This window comes from Protopterus annectens, chromosome 10.part0, assembly GCF_019279795.1.
Source record: "Protopterus annectens isolate FY-2018-M chromosome 10.part0, PAN1.0, whole genome shotgun sequence".
NCBI lineage: Eukaryota > Metazoa > Chordata > Ceratodontiformes > Protopteridae > Protopterus > Protopterus annectens.
In genome coordinates this window covers 203,903,017-203,927,077 of record NC_056744.1, presented here as the reverse complement: position 1 = coordinate 203,927,077, position 24,061 = coordinate 203,903,017, and the positions used below count along the sequence as shown (strand labels likewise).

General features: G+C 37.1%; 1 protein-coding gene across 1 annotated transcript in view; it reads right to left on the bottom strand.

Annotated features, from left to right (window-relative positions):
- Positions 1-24,061, bottom strand: part of LOC122814124 (cholesterol transporter ABCA5-like) — a 951,316-nt gene that overhangs the window by 709,356 nt on the left and 217,899 nt on the right. Inside the window, exon 2 of the mRNA XM_044086739.1 lies at positions 13,007-13,125. Within this exon, the coding sequence (XP_043942674.1) occupies positions 13,007-13,125 (119 nt within the window). The remainder of the gene's footprint in view (positions 1-13,006; positions 13,126-24,061) is intronic.

Genomic DNA, 24,061 nt, shown 5'->3' with positions numbered 1-24,061 from the left:
TAATCTGTGGGCATGGCAGAAGGATTTTGCAGGCCCGCACTGCTTGTGTTTGACAATATTGCAGAAAATTGGAGAGTGTTTGAGCAAAAATATATTTTCATACAGGCTGCTTTTTCTGACAAAGACACATGTACAAAGGCATTTATTCTGCATAATGTAGCTGATTCGGAGGCTATTGAAATAGTGTTCATTTGTGTATATACCTGCTGTGTTTGCAGGGGAGAGGTAAGACTGCCACATAGTGGTACCAGTAAAACAAGAGAAGACCCTGAATGCTTAAAATGTAAATTTAAAGAAATGTGTGACCCCTAAATGAATATTACTATGGAAATCATATAAAAGTCTGGGGAAAGTTTTGCAGCATATATAACAGCTTTATTTCTCAAAGCTGAAGCATGCAGATTTGGTGATTTGAGAGATGAGTTGATATAGGACAGGCTTATGTGTGATATTAATAATGACACAGTGAGAAAGACTGTGCTTCAAGACAGTGATTAAATGTTAAATAAGGCCATTGAGATTTGTGAGATATATGAGGTTACAGAAAAGCACACATGTATGCTTACAAATGAGAATAGCTGTGGAAGGCAAAATGACAAAGCTCATGTTGTTAGCATGCAGCAACTGGTTAAAAGAAACAGGCCCAAGCACATGGCAGTTACTGCAGGTCCTGTAACAGTTCCTGGGAAACCCTGAGTCTTTACAGTAAATTCCAGAGACTGCTCAGTGAAGCACAAGGGTGGGTCAGCAAAATCAAAAGGGTCCGTGGTTACCTCCATTTCTAATATCAACTATAAACCAACAAATTTAGCTGCAGTACCAAATTTTATTGTCAGCTGTCATCACTGTAGTGGGAATCATGAGTCCAAAAGAGTAAAGTGCTTAGCTTTTGGTCAACAGTGTCATTCTTGCAATAAGTGGAATCATTTCAAAAGGTTTTGCAAATGTATTAAAAGAGGGCATTCCAAGAGACATGTTGATCAATTATAAAGCTGCAACCCTACTTTTTATGTTGATGGTGTCTCTGTGCTTGTTAAAACAGTCAATACAGTAGATTTTGTTTTTCAAAACACACTTTATTTGTTTTGATAAATACAACAGGCATAAGAAAAACACATTATTACAACAGTAAGTGGATTGAACTTGAACATTAATACATAAGTGATCAAAATTATAACCTATAAACGTAAGTGCCAATACACAGAGGAGAGAAGGAAATGCTACAAAAATGAAAAATTCCAAATGCTAGATTTATAAGGTAGTGTAGATACAATGTCTACCATACTGCAATTCACCCCAGCCAACAAACAGAGTACTGAAGAAATGGGGGAAACTAAGAAACAAACACAGCCATGACCAAGATCAAAAAGGGAGACCTACACCATAGGAAGGGTGACCTGGCTAATAGAATTTATGATGGGCAAGGGGCATGAAATGACATGTAGGCAGTACTCATTAGTCATCAGTCAGAAGAAGAAAAATAAAATCTCAAAATTCCTGGTATGAAGCTCGTTTGTGGGGATTAATTATTAGCAGTTTTTGAAAAGTGATATATTTGATTGCCAGATTCTTAAAGTCTCTCCAGGACAGTTTGGAGCGGTCAATCCAGTGCTTGGTAATGTAAAATTTTATTAAGAGACAGAGTTTAATTAGGGCTCTAAGTTTAAGTTTGGGTATGCTAAGGCTGGTAATGTGTAGTAAAGCCATTTCCCAGGATAAGGTAGATTTATGGTAACCCATTTTGTCCAGCCTTACCTTGAGAGAACACTAAATACTATGAGAGTATCTACAAAACCACAAAATGTGAATGATATCAGCATGGGGGTAAGAACAACAGGAGCATGAAGTGGATACATTTGGATAAAATTTGTTCAAGTGGACCAGAGTTAGATATAAGTTGTTTGTAATCATAAATTGTGTATACAAAAGTTTTTTATAGGGAGAATACCTAAGAGTAGATTTTATTGGCAGTACTTTCTGCTGTGGTGAGAGACTTGAACCCTGTTGCTCCCAGTAATCCGCAAAAATAATTTTCCCTTGATTTAGAAATGAGGAAAAGGTTCTGTAGGCTATGGAAAGCATGTTTTTTCTACTAACTAAGTTTTGTAATAGGGCGGCCACTCAGTTATGTTCAACATCAGAACTGGGATAACTGTGGAGAAAAGATGAGGTAAGCTCTCTTAATTGCCTCAGGATAATAGTATATTTTTTGGGCAGAACCAAAGCAGTTCGATGATCTGTTAGTGAGAAATGGCTGAATTTATGAATATCTCATAAGATAAAGTCTTTAATTAATGGATAATTACTCAAGTTGACCATTTTACCGTTCAGGTTTAAATTCGAGTTAAAATGATTAGGTTAAAATAGAAGGAGAGCATTTCCTAGGTTAAGAGTTTGGAACAGCTCCTAAAAAGTCTTAATTAACCCCTTCAGGGAATGATGTAACTTTAGTTTCTTAAGGTTTAATTTACTCAAGAAAGGTAAAGCTCTAGGGTTTAGATCATTATTAATGGCATGGTTATACCACAATTTGACCCACAAAGGAGTCCAAGTAGAATAGTTTGGTTGATGATTAGCAATAGCAAATATCCTATTCACGTGAATGATTCTGTAATATAAAATGAGATTGGGCATCGCCAGGCCCCCTAGAGATTTAGATAAAATAAGTCTTTGGTATGAGATTCTTACCGACTTAGGGTGCCAAATGAATTTTGCAAGAGCTTTGTGAATTCTGTTAAAGAAAAGACTTGAAGCCGAAGAAAGAGAAGAGTTGAGATGGTAGAGGAGTTTAGGAAGAATATTCATTTTAATGATAGAGGTTTTAGTTAACATAACATCTCAAAATGTCTTGGGAGATAGAAAGCCAGGCTTTTGCTAAGTTGGACTGTAGAAGAGAAGAGGAAGAGTGGTCATAAGAAACTCCTAGATATTTAAGAGAGTAATCTGTACGAAAGGAAAAATCAGGAAAGAGATATTGTTTATGTGCTGTAGGGTTGATCGGGAAAATAAAGGATTTATTTTAATTGATTTGATAGTCTGAGATAGAGGCAAAGGTATTCAAGGATTCAATTATCTTCTTAGTATCAGATAGAGGATGTTCAAAGTAAAGATTCAGGTCATCAGCAAAAGCCGTAAAACTAATGTTAGTGTTGTTAATTTTAGGAATTGAGTGATAAGTTTTTTGCGAAATATACAGGAAAAAGGCTTCTAAATATAAGTTAAAGAGTAGCAGAGATAGAGGGCAGCCCTGTCTAGTACCGTTTGCTATCTTTATCGGTTGAGAATATTGCTTATTTATATGTAAACATATATAGGAGCTATTGTATAATGTTTTGATAATATTGATAAAGTCAGGGGGGAAATCAAAGCCAGAAACAAAAAGTTCCAGTTTACCCGATCAAAGGCCTTACAAGCATCCAACACCATAGCATATCTAGGGTTTCTTTCTTTTTTGGTGAGATTTATCATGGTTTCTAATGTTAAGGTATTGTCCCACATATGTCTGTTAGGCATAAAGCCCGCTTGCTCCAGAGAAATTAAGGTATGCATAGTTTTTTTAAGTCTGTTTGCTAGAATGGCCGAGATAATTTTTATGTCCACATTTATAAGGGAGATTGGCCTATAGTTATTTAAGTTAGAACTATCCAGAGTGTTTTTACGAATTAGTATAGTTTTAGTGTGATTGATGTATAGGTCCGTTATACGTTTATTAGAGAAGGATTCAAAAAGTTTAAGCAGGATGGGAGCAAGGGTAAATTTAAATGTTTTGTAGAAATCAGAGGAAAAGCCATCAGGGCCTGGGGCTTTCCCTACCTTAAGGTTATCAATGGCCTCCAGAATTTCTGACATAGCTAGTGGAGCTGAAAGGAAACTTTTCTGAGACTCGGTTAATTTTGGGAAGGTAAATTTGTTCAGGAATTTTTCCATCTCATCACAAGTAGGAAGCATGTTATTACTAGCATAGATATCTGAGAATATATGGTGAAAAAGTTGGATAATCTGTGCATCAGATTTGTAAAGCGTGTTATTATGGTAAATGAAAGTGATCCTAGGGGATTTAGGCGTGTTATCTACTAGCCTGGCTAGAGCTTTAGAAGGGGTTTGTAAGTATTCAGAATATCTAAAAATATATCTTAATTATTGGAGGGAAAGGTTACATTGATGGCAATCAAACAGTTCTTTTTGTTTAATTTGCAGCTCTTTTTCAGTGTCTAAGGAGTAGTAAGCTAAGAGTTTGTCGTCCAAGGTCTTAATCTCTGTCACTAGGTTGTTTACCTTTTCTTTATTCAGTTTTTTGAAAAAGCTGGCTTTCCTGATAAGGATTCCCCTAATCACAGCTTTACATGCTGCCCATCTAACATCAAAAGGGATATCACTGTCACGAGAAGCAGAGACGAGTTTTTTTAGAATAAAAGTAATAGGTTCATAGGTTGGTACTAGGCTATCAGCCCTAGGGCCTATACAAGCCTAGCCATAACAATTCCCTGGCTATATCTTTCCACATTATTTACTTTCCTGGACCCCTGTCTAGCAGGGTGACTGACGTGATCCCTGGGGTGAATTTCCTTTCTCCTATCCAGTCGTCAAGATTCCTCTTGAAGAGGTCCAAAGAGGCACTCTGCTTGACATGTATGGGCAATCTATTCCAGAGTCTGGGGAGTCTCTGGGTCAGGAACCTATCCCTCCAGCATGTTTTGTTTATTGTGATGACAAGGTTTAGATCCCTGGAGCATGTAGCTCTGAGGGATTGGGATTTCTTTAAGTGTAGCATGTCCAACAGCTCTGGGTTTGACATGGCCTTGTAATTTCTTTGATTAGTAGCTGATCTTTTAGCAAATTACTGTTAAGAGACCAGTTATAAGCTTTATAAGATGGGGACGAGTTGAGTGTAAAACCTATCTCTAAGATTAACCTTGAATGATCAGAAAGAAATCTAGGCTCAGTTAAATATTTGATTTGCCTTTTAGCTAAAATGTTAGATATTAGAAAAAAGTCTATGTGAGACCAGGAGTGGTGACATTTGGAAAAGTAAGTAAAAAAGTTATTATTCCCAGAGTCGCATCCGAACAAAACTGGGTCCATCAAATCAAAATCAAGTATTAACTCTCTTAGTGCTATAGAATCCTGGGTATTTATAACTTTAGCCTTACTTGAGCGGTCCATGATAGGGTCTAAGACCATATTCCAATCCCCACCCAGGACAAGTATGTGGTTTGGAAACTTGAGTAAGAATTTATAAACTTTCATGATGAATTCTTGTTGCCCTGAGCATGGACCATATAGATTTAGAAATAACACAGGTTTACTTAGATTATGTGACACACATGTAAAATAACATCACCTCCCATCTTGGTCAGCCCCTTTTTCCACAATCGTAGGTTTAAAGGAATTTTTGATAATGATCGCCACCCCCTGGGAATTATGGCTCATGCCCGATGGGATAATGTCTCTAATCCATTTTCTATTTTTTTCCCTTGGCCCATTCTTCATTTATCATGTGTGTTTCCTGGAGAAAACAAAGGTCCGACTGGGACTTGCATAAAAGATGCAACACCAGATTTTTCTTGTTTTTCTCATGCATCCCCCTAACATTCCAAGAAGAAATATTCCAAACTTTATCCATGAGTATTTGGAGTCAGTTTAATACTATAAAAGTCTCTGTTGTGTAAGATAAGTAATAAAGAGTAAACTCCAGTAGAATTGCAGTATGTAGCATTATAGAAAATATGTCACAAAACTCACTCAATTTTATCCCCGTGCCTAACCACATAACCCCTACAATTGAGAGAGAAAAGAAACAAAATACACTAAGTGAACATGAACCTAACAAACATTTAGAGATTAAAAAGAAAAAAAGAAAAATAAAGACCCAACAATATTTACAAGTAATATACAACATCAATCTAATTCCCAACGATGCCATCAACAACCCTACTTAATAAATCCAAATAGCTTCCAAAAACTGTATAATAACCTGAAAAAAAGGTGGTCAACTAAATAAAATTAGACCCTGTATAATAATTTGAATAATCTCTGGTTGAAGTACTCTAATATAACTAAAATTAAACACACATACAAGGTAAACAAAGCTCAAGAGGTTTCTAGTAAATTTACAGTTGAAGCAATTAGTTTAATGAATGAAGTTTCTCTTGAGTAACCACTAGTATACTTATAAAAGGATATAACCAAGTTTTCCCAGCTACAGATAATAGTGGGATAGAACAATTCCAGAGAAAATGACAATTCTACATATGCTAGTCCATCATAGCTTTTGTCAGTCCAAGCCGTAAGCACCCTGTCACCAAGGGATATGAGTAAATATCCTAGAGGCTAGCAACAGACAAGTTAATATTAGGCAACATCTAATATAACAGGCATCTGGCCTGATCCGGCAGAGTGGATCGAAGCCCGAGACCCCAAAGGATAAAGTGTATTGGCTCTGCCATGCATATCGACTGTGCTAAAGGAAATCAAGGGAAGATAATAACTCTCACCCTTCCTTCCCGAATAGACAAGCTTCTAATGAGTTTTTTGATTATCGGATCATCCAGGTGTAAGTGAACACCACAGCTATCAAGGATAACACTTTCCAGGTTGAGCACTGCATTCTAGGACTACAAAGGATGTATGCCACCAAACTTCCGGCTTCAGAGCTGCATCAGTCAAGTCCCAGACCAACCGCCATTTTCATGGATCCCCAGTGCAACTGGAACTAAAGAGACATTCCTAGCATATCATGGACGACTCAGGAGCTAACTAATAAAAAGGCAAGTTATAGATTTATGAGAATAAAGACATGATAACAGCAATGATGATCAAAAAGGCTGTAAGAGCCTCTGGTAGGCGGGACGAGGTAGTCGGGGGCTTCACTGAATAGTTGGCGTTGAACCAAAGCATTTGGCAAAGATCGAGTCCGTTTCCTTGGGTGAGGACATATAGAATTTTGTTTTTTTGTAGGTAAATGACAAAGAGCAAGGAAATTTCATTTGGAACTTAATTTTGCGTGAAATAAGGTCAGCACGGTAGGGGGAAAGTTTGCAGTGTTTCTCTCTTATTTCAAGGGGTAAGTCTTGGGAGATGACAATGTTTTGGTTATTCCAAGTAAAATGGTTTGTTTTCTTATAAGCTGATAGAATAGTTTGCACATCCTGATGGTTAAGCATTTTGACATAGACAGGTCTTGGTATTGTGGCGATTTGCTGTTTCCGCATTGCTCTGTGTGCTCTCTCAATGATGTATTTAGCCGGAGGGCTTCTCTCATGACATAAGTTGCTAAAGATTTGTGCAGTAACTTCAAGAAGTTGATTTAGTTCGTATTTCTCAGATAGACCCCCTAATAATCAGGTTGTTCCTCCTACTTCTAGCCTCTAGATCCAAGATTTTTGTTTGCATGTCATAGATCGTTTTGTCTTTCATTTTTAATTCCTCTTTTCTGTGTTCGATTTCTATCTCATTGGATTTAGATCTTCCTTCAACAAGATCTAGAAAGTCAGCTATTTTATTGATCGAGGAGCCGAAAGAGCTCATTTTCATGGTTAATTCTTGCATGGCCACTTGCAGAGGTAGCAGAGTGCTTTTCAGCTCATCCAGTTGTAGTGATCTGCCAGCCTTCTGTTTAATCAGATCCTTTGGCTGCTCCTGCACGGATTTGGATGATCTCAACCTCTTTGCCTCTTTTTCTGGTGATGTGGAGATGGCTGATAGTTTGGATTTTGTGGTTTGAATATCCATAGTTTCAGGTTCTTTTGGCATTGTAATCTCTGACTCTATCCTCGTGGGTGCTGTCAGTTATTTAGGTACTGAAAGCTTGGGCCTCTATAGATCCATGTGTACCTTCATTAGCTTTCAGTTGCTGGTTGAAACGAGCAGGATTAGAGTACTAAAACTATTAGTTTATGTGTAAATTCCTTATATATTTAAAAATTGAAGCGTAGATATTCAATTGTACAAGGTCTTAGCCTATGTAATCTTGAGTTTATAGGGTTAACCTACTAGATGTAGATGGAGCTAAGAAAAGAGGGTGCTTCTCAGATGACCACCATCTTGGAATCCAAAACAGTCAGTACAGTAGATTTGTGGGCAAAGAATTAGATCTTTTGTAATGTTTAGATTAATGGGAGTCCTGTAGAGCTCAAAGTAGATACTGGCTCAAAGTGCAATGTTATCTCAGCAGAAACATTTGCTAGAGTAAACGCTACAGAACAACTTAACTTGACAAAGTGTGCAAAGCTTGTTGCTTATGATGGTAAAGAGATTCAAACCAAAGGCTCAGTACTGTTTTCATGTTACTCTGCTGGGAACCAAATATGTATTGAACCAAGAGATCTGATCAAAGCATCAAAAGACCTCATCATCCAATGTGCTCAGTCAGAGATGGTTTTTTTTTTTTATGTCTTAGATGCAAAGAGTTCATTTTGGCAAATTTTGCTTGACAGAAGATCTTTATTGTTAACCACATTCAGGAAAATACAGATTTATGAGAATGCCATTTGGAATAAATTTTGTTAGTGAAGTCTTTCAGTGTGCAATAGAGCAATTTGTTTTTCTGGCTATCCCTGTGCTATTATAATAGAAGGTATTCTAGTAGGAGGCAATGGTGAAGTCAAATATGACAGAAACCTCAAGAAAGTTCTGTAAAGAGCACATGAAGTGATTCTTAAGCTGAATCCTCAGAAGTGCAAGTTCAGGCTATGAGAAGTTTCTTATGTTGGTCATTTGTTTACCAGTTCAGGTTTATGACCAGATCCTTCCAAGCAAAGAGCTATTCTCGAGATGCCAGCTCCAGACAGTGTCCAAGCCCTACAACGTATTCTTGGCATGGTCAACTACCTAAATAAGTTCATTCCAGATTTAAGCTACCCTTCAGCAACATTACAAGAACTGACATGTAAGGATATAATTTGGTCATGGTCATAACAGCACCAAAGATATTTGATGTCCTGAAACAGAAAATCCCCAACCCACCAACTCTCAACTACTATGATATTCACAATCCAGTTACTCTTTCCTATGATGCTTCTAAGTTTGGTCTTGGTGCAGTCATTCTTCAAGAGGGTAGACCAGTAGCCTATGCTTCAAGAATTCTTTTCAGACTGAGATGCTGTATGCCCAGATTGAAAAAGAGCTTTGGCAATTGTGTTTGCATGTTTGAAGTTCTGTGATTATATTTATGGTTGACCTATACAGATCAAAACTGATCACCAACCTCTAGTCAATATTTTGAGAAAGCCTGTGCTAACAACTCCTGGCATACTGCAACTCATAATGTTCAAACTGCAGAAATACAGCTTCAGTTTGTTTACACAAAAAGCAAACTTCTTTATCTTGCTGATATTTTATCCAGTTCACCCAGAAAACTACAGAACAACATAACAATGAGCAACCTGATTTTGAGGTCATGGACGTGAGAAATTTTTCTTCTACATATTTTGCTGAGCTCAGAACTCACACAGCTTCAGATCCAATTCTCCAGAAGCTAAACCATTTTATCAGTCGAGGATGGCCTTCAAAGCAATCTTGTTTACCAGTAGAAGTGCAACTTTATTTTTAATACAGAGATAAGATTTTGTCAGACAATGGTATCATCATGAAAGGCCCTAAAGTGATTGTTCCAAAATCCTTGCAACACGAGTACATTAAGAACTTGCATCATGACTACCCATTAACTGATTCTACCAAAGGAAGGGTGACATGTGTAATATTTTGGCCTTCTATGTCAAGAGATATTGAGAAAGTACTTTTATCTTGTTCAGTGTGTAATAGTACAAAGCTGCATCAACAAAAAAAACACTTCAGTTAAGCCAGGTTCCTGAACTACCTCGGTTGACAGTAGCCACAGATATCTTTGAGTGGAATGGTCAAAACTACTTGGTGTTAGTAGAATCTTATTCAAATTGGTTCAAGATTGACCAACTTCCCAGCCCAACTTCCAGTACTGTCATTACTAAGTTGAAGTGACATTTTTCTGTCCATGGTAGTCCTCACAGAGTTATTTCTGACAATGGTACACAGTTTACAAGTCAGCAGTTCAAGAAATTTGCAGAAGAGTGGGACTATGTTCATATTAAGAGTAGTCTTGAATACCCTCAGTCAAATGGCTTAGCTGCACATGCAGTTCAAAGTGCAAAACAGCTGTTAGAGAAATCCAGATGTGGCAATACCAATGTTTTTCTCAACTTGTTAAATCTGAGAAACATTCCTCACGATAAACATCTTGCTTTCCTGCCTAGAGACTTTTGTCGAGACAAACCAAAACCGCATTACCCATCACCAGTAATTTATTGGTTCCATGTGCTAAGAATAACAAAGCAGTAAAAGCCCAACTGTTGAAAAAGCATTTGACCTAGAAGTCTTACTATGATAAAACCAGAAAATGCCTCCGTTCATTGCAAAAAGGGGAGATAGCGAGGATGCAGACGTCAAAAGGTTTTGATCACATAGGACTTGTGAAAATTTTGTGTCAACAGCCAAGGTCATACTTTGTGGAATCAGAAGGAATGGAATTCAGACAAAATCAGAAGTATTTGTTACCAGTGTCTGAATCAGTGTTACAACATCTTGCCTTTGATAACGACTGTAGTTCTCCAAGTGACTTATCCAATGTTCCTGTTCCAGAGGACATTCCATCAGCAGTCCCCATTCCTGAGAAAATCCCTGAGACTCCTCAAACAAAACATTCCACAGTGATTGTCCCTGTTACTAAAGCTAGTCCTCACTATTATGTCACGAGATCAGGTGCATCTCAAAACCTAGTTCCAGATGTACAGCAACATGGACATGACTGGTGTTTTTCTTTATTAGTGTCTGTATAATTGCATGCCTATTCAAATGTCATTGTTTATATGAGATAGCTCAGTAAAGAAAGAGGACGTAGATCAGTGTGTGAAGCCTTCCAGTGAGTCAGCACATGCATATAAGTCCTGAGCATGTACAAGCAAGATCGCCATTTTAAGTGAGCAGCCAGAGGGAGAGCATGAAAGTATGTAGTCAGTCAGTTAGTTAGATAGTTTCTTTTTAAGTTTAATGTTCCTGCCATCCATCCTGATGTAATTGTATACAATAAACTACTTAAAACAACACCCAAGCCTTAACATCTTCTCAATGCACATATGAAGAGTGACAATAGGTAAATATCTTGGTAAGAGGGGTGATAAGTATTTGGATGTTAAACTGCATGGAACATTAAAGGGCATATGGGGGAAGGAAGCTGGCATACTGGTTAATGTATTTTATAAACACAAGGTACAGGATTTGATTGTCACCTTTGAGTGAAATTGGCTAGGCTTAAGATAGCCTGCAAGAGCAGCTAACCTAGTATATATCTATGAAACTACACAGCAGAAGATAGGGGAGCAATTTAGGAGAAAAATGAAGAAGTCAATGGTTTGTTGATAAAACAGTGTTTCTGTTAAAGGGAAGAGCAGAAGGGTTTAGAACTGATTCATTTACATGTAATACATTCAGGTAGGTCTATAGTTGGTAGCCCAAAGTAAAACGGAGGAAGGAAGAATAGCCAAAGTAAATATACAGGCAGAAAATATTGATGGGGTGAGGGTTGTTAGAGTTAGTTATGAAAGATTAAAGGGATGGAAGAACGGAAAAGTGTTTAATGATATCTTGATAAGTGAGAAGCACAAAATGTAGGAGAAAATGAAGGACTCGATGGGTCAGTGAAAAAGACAAAAGTGATATAGTCATAACGTATATAGAAAGTAGGATAAGATAAGGATATTGTACCTTCCTTTAAGGTGCTTAGAGTTAGAAGGCCAAAATGGGTACAGGCATGGAAGCTTTGGATGTGACATCAGCCATGAGTTGAAAAAGTAAAGCATGACTAAGAAGGTGGAAGGGTAGCAAACAGTCAAGCAGATGTAAAAGAATTTAAGGAAATGGAGGAATTCATGATAAGAGAAGTCTGACTTTTCTGTGGGGGTTTTGTGAAGAAAAATAAGGGAAGAAATAAAAAACAGAGGAGGTGGACAGGATTAGACTAAAGTAAGAAGGCAGATCAGTGGTAGGGATAAGGGGAGTGTTCAGAAAACAAAGAAAGGGTGATTTAGAGGGATTTGAGGGAGACTAAAGAGAAAGATGCAATATAACGTTAATGAAGTGCTGACTAAAGGAGAATGGAAAATGGGGAGTAGATGTTTCTTTTTTGGTGGGAGAATCTGGAGACAGGCAAGGAGGGTAGCAATATGTGACACAGTAAGGGTGTGTTTTATAGATATTTGCCCAGGTGGTATAGATCCCTAGTGATATTGCAGCAGGAAGCATGCTGGCCAGATAATAACTGTTGGAGGGGTAGACGGGGAGGTCTGACCAACTGCACATGTGGTCAGAGTGTAAAAAGACCCAGTGGGCATTGAAGTACATTCTGGGTATATGGAGGAAGATGTATTGTAAGCAGTATAATGTGTGCTTTTTGTTTTTGTGGTATAAACAGAGGGATGTAGACTAGGTGGAAAAGGCAGAGAAGGAAGAGATGCAATTAAATAAGTATAAAATGAAAAAAAAAAAAAAGATTGCATAAAGTTGGAAGGAGAGGTAATTCAGCCTTGGGGATAAAAAAGAGATGTCTAGCTGGGAAGCAAAATTATGGCTAGACTCAGTGAAAGTAAAGAAGTTAAAAATATGATGCAGAGATTGATAATAGATGAAAGAGGGCTGGAAATCTGAAAGTGTTTCGCCAGGCAAGATCAAGTGACAGTGCTGAAATGATAGAGGGCAAGTCCAGAGGGTAAGTGTAAGTGAAAAGATAAATTTAAAAGGTCTACATAGTAAGGGTGGGGAACATAAAGGGGGAGAGACTAAATGTATCACTTTTTCATTGTCAAGTGTCTGATTATAAATGATATGTCTGGGATGAGGTAGTATGACTGTTTGCTGTTGAAAACTTTGATGATGGTTATGCTATTATATGAAGCAATACAATTAAAAATTATAACAGAAAACATAATAAATAATTAGTTTATCAGTGCATGCAAATCAGTATAAGATATTTCTATACCTGCAACAGCTGTGTTTTGTTCCTCCATTTAGTCAGAACATTTTTATAAAGCAGTACCCGTGTCTGCTGCAATACACCCGTATCTTGCAGCATGCCTCCTGACATTTTTTTCATGTCATCTGAAAAAAAAAAGGAATACAATCTCATATATAAAGGACAAACTGAAAATTCACTGAGCAAGCTACAGGCATTTAAATATGCTTGGTCTGCTATAATAACAGTGGCTCTAATAACATTAAATATATTCTCAATAAACACAATTTAAATGAGCAAAATTAGTTGGACTAGTACATCATGACAAAACTTCCCATCCAGGGGATTCTCACCCTCTTCCTCATCTACACTACTTTTTAAAGAACTCCTTATTACCTCATCTCAGGTATAATAGCAATTTGGTACAACAACTTTAGCTTGACAGGCCAGAGATAAGTCAAAACAATACCGCAGTATACAGCATACACTGGAGACTGTCTGGGGTTTAAGTGCTATTTATTTACAGTGAAGAAAGAACATTAGAGCTCACTAACTGCTTAAATCTTTATGGTTTTGCTCAGAATTGTTTCTTCTTACTTAATGTTCAACTTATAGTGTCTCAAAGAAATACAGTAGTTTCTGACAATCCATAGCTTTGGTAAACCAGCTTAAATCAAGCTGCATTGTAACTATTTATACGTCTAGAGGAAGGCCCCTAGTACTTCCTGAGTATCCATAGTAAGTCTCCTGGCATTCCTGGAATAGATCCACAGATGGTTTCTTGGTCCACTGCTTCTTTTGGTCTAGATTCTCTAAATGTCTCCACTCTTGGTATGAAACTCCCTCTCTAAGGGAGGTAAATGTCTCAAAGGTCATAACATAAAACCTTCCTTTTTAACATAAGATATTCTAGGTGACTCACAGTAGACTTTTCACCAGTTCCCATAATATCTATATATCTATCTATCATTAGCGTTACAGAATCGTGAAAGACCAAAATCCTGAGACCAAAATCTCGAAAGTTCAAAATACAGAAAAAGTAAAATCCTGAAAACACACAGGATACCAACAGTTACTATATTCCAGCACAAGTGCATACAGAAACAAATAAAATACAAACCATATTACTCTTCTCCAAGTATAAGGAGGGGGCAAGCCCTCCTGCACCACCCATGTGGGGGGCTCTGCCCCCTATAACAACTCTGAGATTGCACTTAGTGTAGTGAAGTGCAATCTCAGAGTTGATATATTTAAGTAGCAGGGGGTATGGGGGGTGCAGGAGGGTTTGTCCCCCTGCGTATAGTTGAAGGGCAATATGTTTCAGCATGTACTTGTGCTGGAATATAGTAAGTATTGATATCCTGTGTGTTTTCAGTATTATGAGATTCAGTATTTTGAGTTTTCATTATTTTAAACTTTCGAGATTTTGGTCTTCAGGATTTTAGGCTTTCAGGATCCTGTAGCGCTCCTATATATATATATATATATATATATATATATATATATATATATATATATATATATATATATGTGGATGTGTGTGTGTGTGTGTGTGTGTGTGTGTGGATGTATATATATATATATATATATATATATATATATCTATATATATATATATATGTATATATATATATATATATATATATATATATATATATATATATATATATATATATATATAAACTCTTCTATAAATGAAGGAGCCATTATGCCTCTTTGACCCCTCCCCCCAACACAGTTCCCCTGTTTCTATACTAAATGGGATGTGATATGGGATGAGGATAACCCATCGATGTTCACATGGCTGTTGCCATACGTATATCTGTTGGAGAAATAAAAGGTCTGGAATGACAGTACCCATCTATGAGATACCAAATATTATGAATAAGTGACTATGTCATCAAGGTATATTTCTAACTATCTGGCATGAGGTTTCAGAATTTTCTTCATGAGGCTTTGAAAGGTAGCAGGGATAACATAAAGTCCAAAAGGTAAAATAGTATAATGATACATACCTTCAGGTGTGGAGAATGCTGTCTTCACATGTCTTTGGGAGTATGAGGGTGAAATACAAGGTGGTGAAAAATCTTACTTTACTAAGTCTCTTACTTTACTAAGTTTATGGCTAGAAGAATTTGTGACTTTTTGCTTTTTTCTGAATATCAAAGAACAGGGAATGTCTTTAAAGTGTGTTGGATCTGCTGGCTTGTTTTCTCCTATTGTAAATGTAACAAAGAAAGAAAGAAAGATGAAAGAACAGAAACTGCATTTATTTTGAAATATAATTGCTGCTATACCTAATGCATGTCATTAAGGCAATGGGGACGATTCAAGATTCAAAGGAAGCAGATGTGGAAATGTAATCATAAACTTTATGGTCGCCATGACAAGTAAATGAACTAGTTTTCTCCAGCAACAGGGTGATGGTGTCATATGTTGATGATCTCATGGACAGTGGGGGCTGGAAGAAAAGTATTTATATAATGGATTATTCTAGATGTTAAGAGATGCTGATGCTGTCTTGTTTGTGTAGAACCGGGTCTACCTGAAAATGCCAAAAGTTCTAAAAGCCGACGATGAGAACACCGACACCAGAAGATCGACAACTGAGAAGACCGACAGTTGAGAATCCCGACATGTTAAGGTAAGTGTGCAATAGGGATGGACGTTAGGGTCAGGGTGTGGGTAAGGTAAGTGTGTGATAGTGACAGACATTAGGGTAGGGTGCGGGTCAGGTAACTGTGCGATAGTGATGGACTTTAGGTTTAGGGGCGGGTTAAGTGAATTAGGGTTAGGGTTCTGGTAAGGTAAGTGTGCGATAGTGACGGACTTGAGGGTTAGGGGCGGATTAAGTCAGTTAGGCTTAGGGTGCGTGTAAGGTAAGTATGCGATAGTGACAGACTTAAGGGTTAGGGGTGGATTTAGTGAGTTAGGGTTAGGGTGCGGGTAAGGTAAGTGTATGATAGTGACGGACCTTAGGGTTAGGGTTTGGGTTAAGGTTAGTGCATAGATAGTTGTGTATGCAAGGTTTAGTGTAGGTTTGTAAGGTTTTTGGTGTGCTTGTGTTGTGTGTATGTGTTTTTCAGGAAAGGTATTTGTTTTGTTGATTGTTGGGATTGTGGTTTGTCGGGCATGTAAAGTTTCGTGTTTTTGAACTTTCAGTTTCTTTTGTTTTTGTCATGTCGGTTATTTCGTTGTCGGTGTTTTGGCGTGTCGGTGTTATCAGGTAGAACCAGCTGTGAGTATGAGTTATTAATTTATCTTGGGTCACTATTTTTGTAATAAGATCTGTCTAGGGAGCTGAGATATCTGGAGCTTAGGTTTTACTGTATGCACAGTATTTTATTGCTTTCATTTCATTTTTCTGCATTTGCAAACCTACATATATCTTATTTGCATTATTTTCTTTATTATTTAAGAAATGTTTGTTAAGTAATCTTTATGTTGTTATGATGGGCATTCATTTATTTATTATAAATATATTTATGCTGGGTTGTTTATCTGAGAAGAAAGTAGTATTTACATTTGTAGTTAGAAAGCAACAAGATAAAACTCCCATTAGACTGACTAAGGCATACTGCTAGTAAAAGGAATATTAATTGATGGACTTCATATCTGGCTGGATTTAAGAGCAGTAGGTAACAAAATGTATCTGAGCTTTACAGGGTAGTAGTAGTAGAAAGAAGGCTGAAGGGAACTAGAAAATTCTGTCAATCTTCCCTGAGGGTGTGTGTGTGTGTGTGTGTGTGTGTGTGTGTGTGTGTGTGTGTGTGTGTGTGTGTGTGTGTGTGTGTGTGTGTGTGTGTGTGTGTGTGTGTGTGTGTGTGTGTGTTTGTATACATGTATGAAAATAATACTTGGTGTGAAAGGCAGTTACCATCGGATAAAGGGGCACAAGAAAACATAAATTCACAGACTCACTGGTGAAACTGCAGAGTGCTTGGCCAAAGACTCAGCTTTGTAAATGGCCTTTATGCAGCCAAGTCTTTGAATGGTGGTTGGAAGCCCATATCCAGGACAGCATTGAAAATTTCACTTATGCTCTTCGAGCCAGGTTGTACTTATTAAACTAGTCATTGAAACAGACTTGTGTGCACATTCTTGCTAATATTTTACCCGTGGCTGTCGGTTGTGGTATTCAAACATCTTCAGTGCCAGCTGTCGCACTGTCTGTGGGTGGCATCCTGATAGCAGTGGCTGTATTTGTACGGTCATATATTGGGATGTGTTGCCAGCTCTCAGTCATATTTGGTGGCAGTTGTTTCTTTATAACTTCACAATGAACCCACCAACTCTAAGATTTGTGTATGTTGTTTGGATTCTGGAAATCACTACAAAAGCTTAGGGAGTTACACAGCTTAAGTATCAACACTATTGGGCTCTCATTGTCAATCAGTAACTTTTGCTTGTTAACTTATTTAAACGTGCAGTTTAAGCAAGTTTTCATATCTTCATTTACTGATTTTATGTGGGTCTCTGGTGTTCTTGGTGTTCTATTTGGCTTTAAGTTCATCTTCTGCTGTGGTAGCTTCTTAGTCTGTGACTGTATTAATTTATTACATCCCAGTGAAGGCTCCAGGTGCATCTGCAGCTAATTCCTACTGATGCCTTTAGGTGTCAAATATTTCTTGCTCATATTTGTATCAATAATTCTAAAACCATGATATGTACAAGGTTTTTAAAAGATTTCATCTTAAAGCTTACACAATGGCAAACATAACTGCATTAATATTTGACCTCTGTCTAGTGCAGGTAAAGAGATATTAACTGTTTTTTTTATGATATTTAGTTTTCTAAATACCTCGGGCAGCAACGGTGGTGCAGCGGTTAGTGTTGCCACCTCACAGTAAGAGGTTCTCCGGTTCGATTCTCGGCTGGGGTGCCTTCTGTGCGGAGTCTGCATGTCCTCCCTGTGGTTGCGTGGGTTTCCTCCAGTTGCTCCGGTTTCCTCCCACATCCCAAAGACATGCAGTAGGTGGATTGGACACTCTAAATTGGCCCTAGGTGTGAGTGTGTGCATGTGTGTGCCTTCTGTGGAAGGTTGGGTGCTGGGCTGGCAATTCGACACCGTAAAAACTCCACTGCCAATCATGAGCGGACAGATGATCCGCTGTGGTGACCCCTAACTGTGAAAAGCCAAAAGAAGAAGAAGTTTTCTAAATACCTCCACAACCAAGTAACAGACATAACTCCTTAGCTTCATATGAAAGTTCTCAGCTACATGAATAAAGTGCTGCTGCTGAGAGTATGTGTGTAACTTGAGTGGTTGCTGAGCTATTGGAAGTTGTTTACAAAATATTACAAACATAATAGTCACTGTGTTTACTGTGATTTATAAAATTCCCTTTAATACATAGAACCTAAATAATACTACCACTATAACAATAGTTTGTGCTGGAGAGATTGCCATGTATACTTCTTTCATAATCCCTATGGTTCCAGAGATATGAACATTTATTTGAAATGTAGGGACATAATTTGATTCTGTCAAAAGGCTTAGGCTCTGCCCATTAGAAGTTAAAGTGCAAACTTCCTGAGCTTCATTGGAGTGAATGAGTTAAATATGTTCTACCAGCTAGCTCAGAAAAAAAATCCATTTTTGCAAATCACGCTTTTGGTTTTTACTTCTGGGTCTTAAAGTTTTGTTTATTTGAAGAGCAATGATAGATTTCTGTTGTAGCAATTTTTTGGTTTTTATGTCAACTCCAAGCTGAGTACCAACTCTTCAGTTTCTCTCCATGTTCTTAACACTCACAAACACATATATATGTACACAGATAGATAGATAGATGGTGCAAAATGTTCTTTGTAACATCACGTTGCACCTCACACACACACACACACACACACACACACACACACACACACACACACAAACACACACACACAGCTAGATAAAAATATATCTATATATTTATAGCTATCTGTATCTATCTATCTAAATATATATATATATATATATATATATATATATATATATATATATATATATATATATATATATATATATATATAAACAACTACACCAGGAGAAGCTGAACCTTTTATTTCAAGACTCAGTAAGTGTTTTCATCCTTCATTAAACATGGATATCATTAAACTGAACAATAACATGCATTTTCCCACTGAATATTATAAACCCTTAACTACAATTCAAAAATATCCTATAGTGAAAAAAATCAATTAATATACATTGAATACCATCACAATTTATATAGCATTCTTCTGCTTATCAAAATGAACTTAAATAATATAAAAATAATGACTTTTTATCTAGTATTTTTGTTAAAACTAAAGCAATCATTAAGAGGTAAGTGTATAAAAGATTTGGTACAAGATGATTAGTGACAAGAATTTGACATTTATGGAAATGGGTAAAGGTGGGGTAGTGGCTGTTATAAGTTCATAGGTTTATACTAGGTTAATGCTCACCAGGGTCCTTACAAGCCTACCTGTGCATCCCAACCCAGTTTTGTTACCAACTTCCTTGGACACCTATATGGGAAGTATGTTAGTAAGGATGTAGCCAACGATTATAGGAGGGTTATTTGGGGATTGATTTACATACTGTCAACCTCTGTTGATCAGAGACACTGGGGCCAGACTGCAAAGTTCAGGTCTTTTGATCTAGTGTTTCTAGTGCTGTTTGTTTTCAAGATGAATAAACTGAAAAAACGTAGTAAGCTGTCCACTCCAAAAAAGTAGAAATAGGTTTTATTAGCACTTTCATTTTGCAATGTTGTCAAACTTCATCAGATACAAGATAACAGTGATAAAAAAGTTTTTAAAAAGTAGGTGTAATGTTGACATCACTTCCTGCATCAAAAATTAAAGATATATTATACAATTCTATCACAGTTCAAAAAAATTCTAAAAATAAATATATTTTAACTTGTGTTATCTAATTAACTCATCTATCTAAGGCCTTTAAATTTAATAAACATTTCACATTGCAACTGTCATTAAGACCAGGGAAATGAAATGAATTTAGGCGTAATTGCCAAAAAAGTTCTTTTTCTTCTAATATTAGAGACCATGGGCCACGTCTCTTGTCAAGGACTACCCATTCTAAAATGAAAAATAAAAATGAATGGTTGCTGTTCTCTACAATGTACCTTGCCAAAGCATTGTTAGGATTGTTTTTACGAATGTTGTAAATGTGTTCATAAATGCACTGTTTCAATGGTCTCTCTCAGTTTTTCCTACATAGAAACATTCACACTTATCACACAAAGCCAAATAAACTACCCCTTTTGTTTCACAGTTATATTTGTCAAAAATGTGGAATTGTTGTCCAACTATATTAACATTCTTATCCACTTTTATATATTTGCAAAAATTGCATCTACCACATTTAAACATGCCAGGGTTACTGACTAGTTTTAGGGGTGGTCTCTCTAACAAAGCCTTTAAATTGTACCCTCTCCTAAAAATGAAAATAGGTCTATTACCTAATTTTTTACATATAGTAAGATCAGTCAATATTAGAGTCCAATTTTTAATCAATACACTCTTTATAAGACTAGAAGTGTTTGAAAAAGATGTAATAAAGGAGGTACTTTGTTCGAAAGTTGAACTTAGGCTGTTTTGAATGTTTTGGATGTTATAAATCAAATCCTGAGGTGTTTCAACAAAAGTGTTGGCTAAATGGTTAGTTTCCTCGATACATCTGTCTAAAATGGGTTTTAAAACACCTTTTCTCCTTTTGTTAGTCACTTCCAGGATTAAATTCTCTATTAATTCCAAAGGATATGATGTTTTCAAGAACATGTCTTTTAGTATGTTAACTTCCATCAAAAAGGAAGAAAACAGAGATGACATTCTTGCCGCTCGGACAAGTTGTCCCTTTACGACTGCCTTCTTTTGGTGGAAGGGGTGGGAACTTTCATAATGTAGGAAGCTGTTAGAATAAGTGGGCTTCCTATACACACTAGCTAAATATCTTCTATTTGGCAAATCATTGACCAGTAAAACATCCAAAAAAGTGATATTATACTTATTGAATTCATAGATGAATTTCAAGAATTCAGTCATGGAAGATAAATGTTCAACAAAGGTCCCTGCCATTGTTTCATTGCCATCAAATAAAATAAAGATATTGTTGTGTATACCATCTAACATGTGCTTTAAATAGATTGTCCTCAAATAAAAAGATCCTTTCCCAAAAGCACAAGACACTATTGGCGAAACTTCCTCCACATGGGGAGCCCATGGCTACCCCTGAACTTCGCTTGTAAAAAATGTCCTTAAATAGAAAAAAATTGTTGTGTAAAACAATTTCTAAAAGTGTCACTATTAAGTGAATATCATCATGATTGGCTCCCTTACCAACCACAAAAACCCTTATCCATTCTAATCCCAAATCTTGGGGAATAATGGTGTAAAGATCCCTGATGTCTATAGTAAGGAAATTTAAAGATTCATCGTATTTTCAAGATGAGCAAGAGCTTTATCAGAGCTGGAACTGAGGATGTCTTATATGCCAGGCATAGAAATAGGGCCTTAAGGCAATATGTGTAGGAAAGGGGATTCTTACCCTGGATTCTCCAACTGAGAACATTTGAGGGCATTCCAACTATCTCAAGTGTCTGGTTAAATGCATGCCAAAGGGGGCATTGTTCTCAATGATGAATCTAAGGGGTGAGTAAAGTAGTACTTTACATCCTTAGACCTGGATGCTATGTTGTTGTTTAGGCGTTAGGCCACATAGAATGATTTGCTTATTATTTTGGTTACATTTTGGTCAAAGGCCAGATTACTGTCTACATATGTTCCCAGATCTATAAATATCTGATCAGCTCTTAGGGGTGTTTCATAGATGGAGTAATTAACTTAGGTGGACAATTTCCCAACGGGCACTATAATGCACTTCTTTCCACTTGGGTTTAATTCATGGCTTTGAAAACCATCATTTGTTTCTGTTAGACTATCTTATAGGATGTTGGAGCCATGGAGAAGCTATGACAGCTCCTAATTTACAGTCATTTGTGAACTCGGTGAGCCAGAGGCATTTGACATTACCCTTGACTTCTGAGAAGTAAATGCCAAACAGGAGTGTCATTTCTGAACTTGGTGAGCCAGAGGCATTTGATATTACCCTTGACTTCTGAGAAGTAATTGCCAAACAGGCCTGGGCCCAACAAGGAGCCCTGGAGTATTACTGCACTAGTAGGAAAGAAGCAGCATGCTGAAGCAACATTATACAGATGTTAGTGTAAATGAAATACACTGTCTCCTTTGAAAGTTCAATCCTTTAATTCAGAAACACTTGAAAACATGAGCACTTTTGTCTTAAAATTAAAAACTTCATCAGATAAAATACATCAAACAACTTTCTCTTTAAAAGTACTGCTTTGACAATAGAACTGAAGCAACCTCATCAAGTGACTACATCATGTGACTATCAAGCCTCCTTTTAAGGGACATCCCCTTGATAGTAACCTTTCATTCATAAAAGACTTAAAACAGACATTGGAATTAGACTAAAAGATATGTTATGTTTTAAAACTAAAATTAATTTAAGAAATAAATACATAAGTAAAAACTTTAAGGTAATATTTTATGTTTTATAATGCATGTTGTTTATAAAATTCAACTTTAAATGTTAAGATGAAAAAATAAAAACACATTATCTTTGTAGTACTTTAAGCTTAAGCAAGCATGCAATAGATAACTGCTCATTTAATCCTGGCCACAAAACTCCCTTCAGGAACAATTGCCAATATACTTCAACTTCTTCAAGGGTTCACTAGTAACCAGTCTCATAGTCAAGGTGATCTCACCAATCCTGACGTCTTTGGATCCTATCTGTGAGGCAGCCAGAAATCCAGTGAACTGTATAGGGATTTTGGCTATTTCTGAGAGTTTGTCAACAATACCTGAGTGGAGTATTGTATCAAATCCCTTGGCCAGATCAAGGTAGACAGTATGCATCACGTTCCCCTTATCCATAGCCTTGGTGACACCCCCCCCCCCCAGAGAAGTCTACCAAGTCAAATGGGCAAGATCTTCCTTTAACAAAGCCAAATTAGGATGGGTCCAGTTTTTGTAGCTTGTCAATTTCTTTGCTGATGATTTCCATAATGATCTGTTCCTTTGCATGTTAGACTTGTCAGACTGATGGGTATGTAGTTCCCAGGATTGGTTGATAGTCTATGCTTATAAAGGTGGGTGACCATTACAGTCATTCACCTGGCATATAATCTGTTTTGAGTCTGCAATTGAAGAGTGTTTGAGTCTGTAATTGAAGAGTGTCTCAAGTGTCCCTACTAGTTCATGTTTTAGGCTATTTATAATGCACCTGGGGATATTCTCAGAGCCAATTGAAGCAGTGTTTTGGCCACAGCAAGCATTACTAGGACCTTCACCTTGTTGATAGTTGGAGGGATATGTTAGAAGGGATTTCACAGGTGGTAGTGGGGGAACTGAGGGGTTAAAGTTAGAAATAAATTTATCAGCCAGAAGATTCACTATGTCACCTTGGTCAGTGAAGCGTGTGCCATTTACTACCACTTCTACAAACTGCTGAATGATACCTTTAAGATTCCTGACATAGCTGAAGAAGGCCTTGTGATTGTCCTTAGCCTGAGAGGCTATCCTGACCTCATAACTGGACTTATTGTACTTTGTTAGACCTCTTAGTTTCTTATTTATTTATATCAGAGATCTCTAGTCTCTATTAGAGTTGCTCTTTCTGACTTTGGCCATGACTTTTTTTCTTTTGTTATATACCCTGTTAAGGTAAGGATTCCACTAGTGGGGTGTTGTTTTTGGTGTTAGAGCTGGGATTACTTCTAGTAGATACAGCAGCCTCAATGCACCCATTGACATCTTTGCACAGGGTTTCTGTAATAAATTCTGCACAGATAGATCTGTTCTCGGAGTTTTGCGGGAGCCATCAGTTTTGACAAACAGTTGTTTAATAGGATGTAGTTTGCTTTAGACTAGTTTCTAACTATTATGTGTTTACTTGGGTTTTTCAGGTCAATATTTATTTTGAGGGATACAGATTTGTGGTCCAACCTCACCAATGGAGACATAACATAGGGGTGGGGGGGTGCAACCCTCTCCCATGTTTGTAAG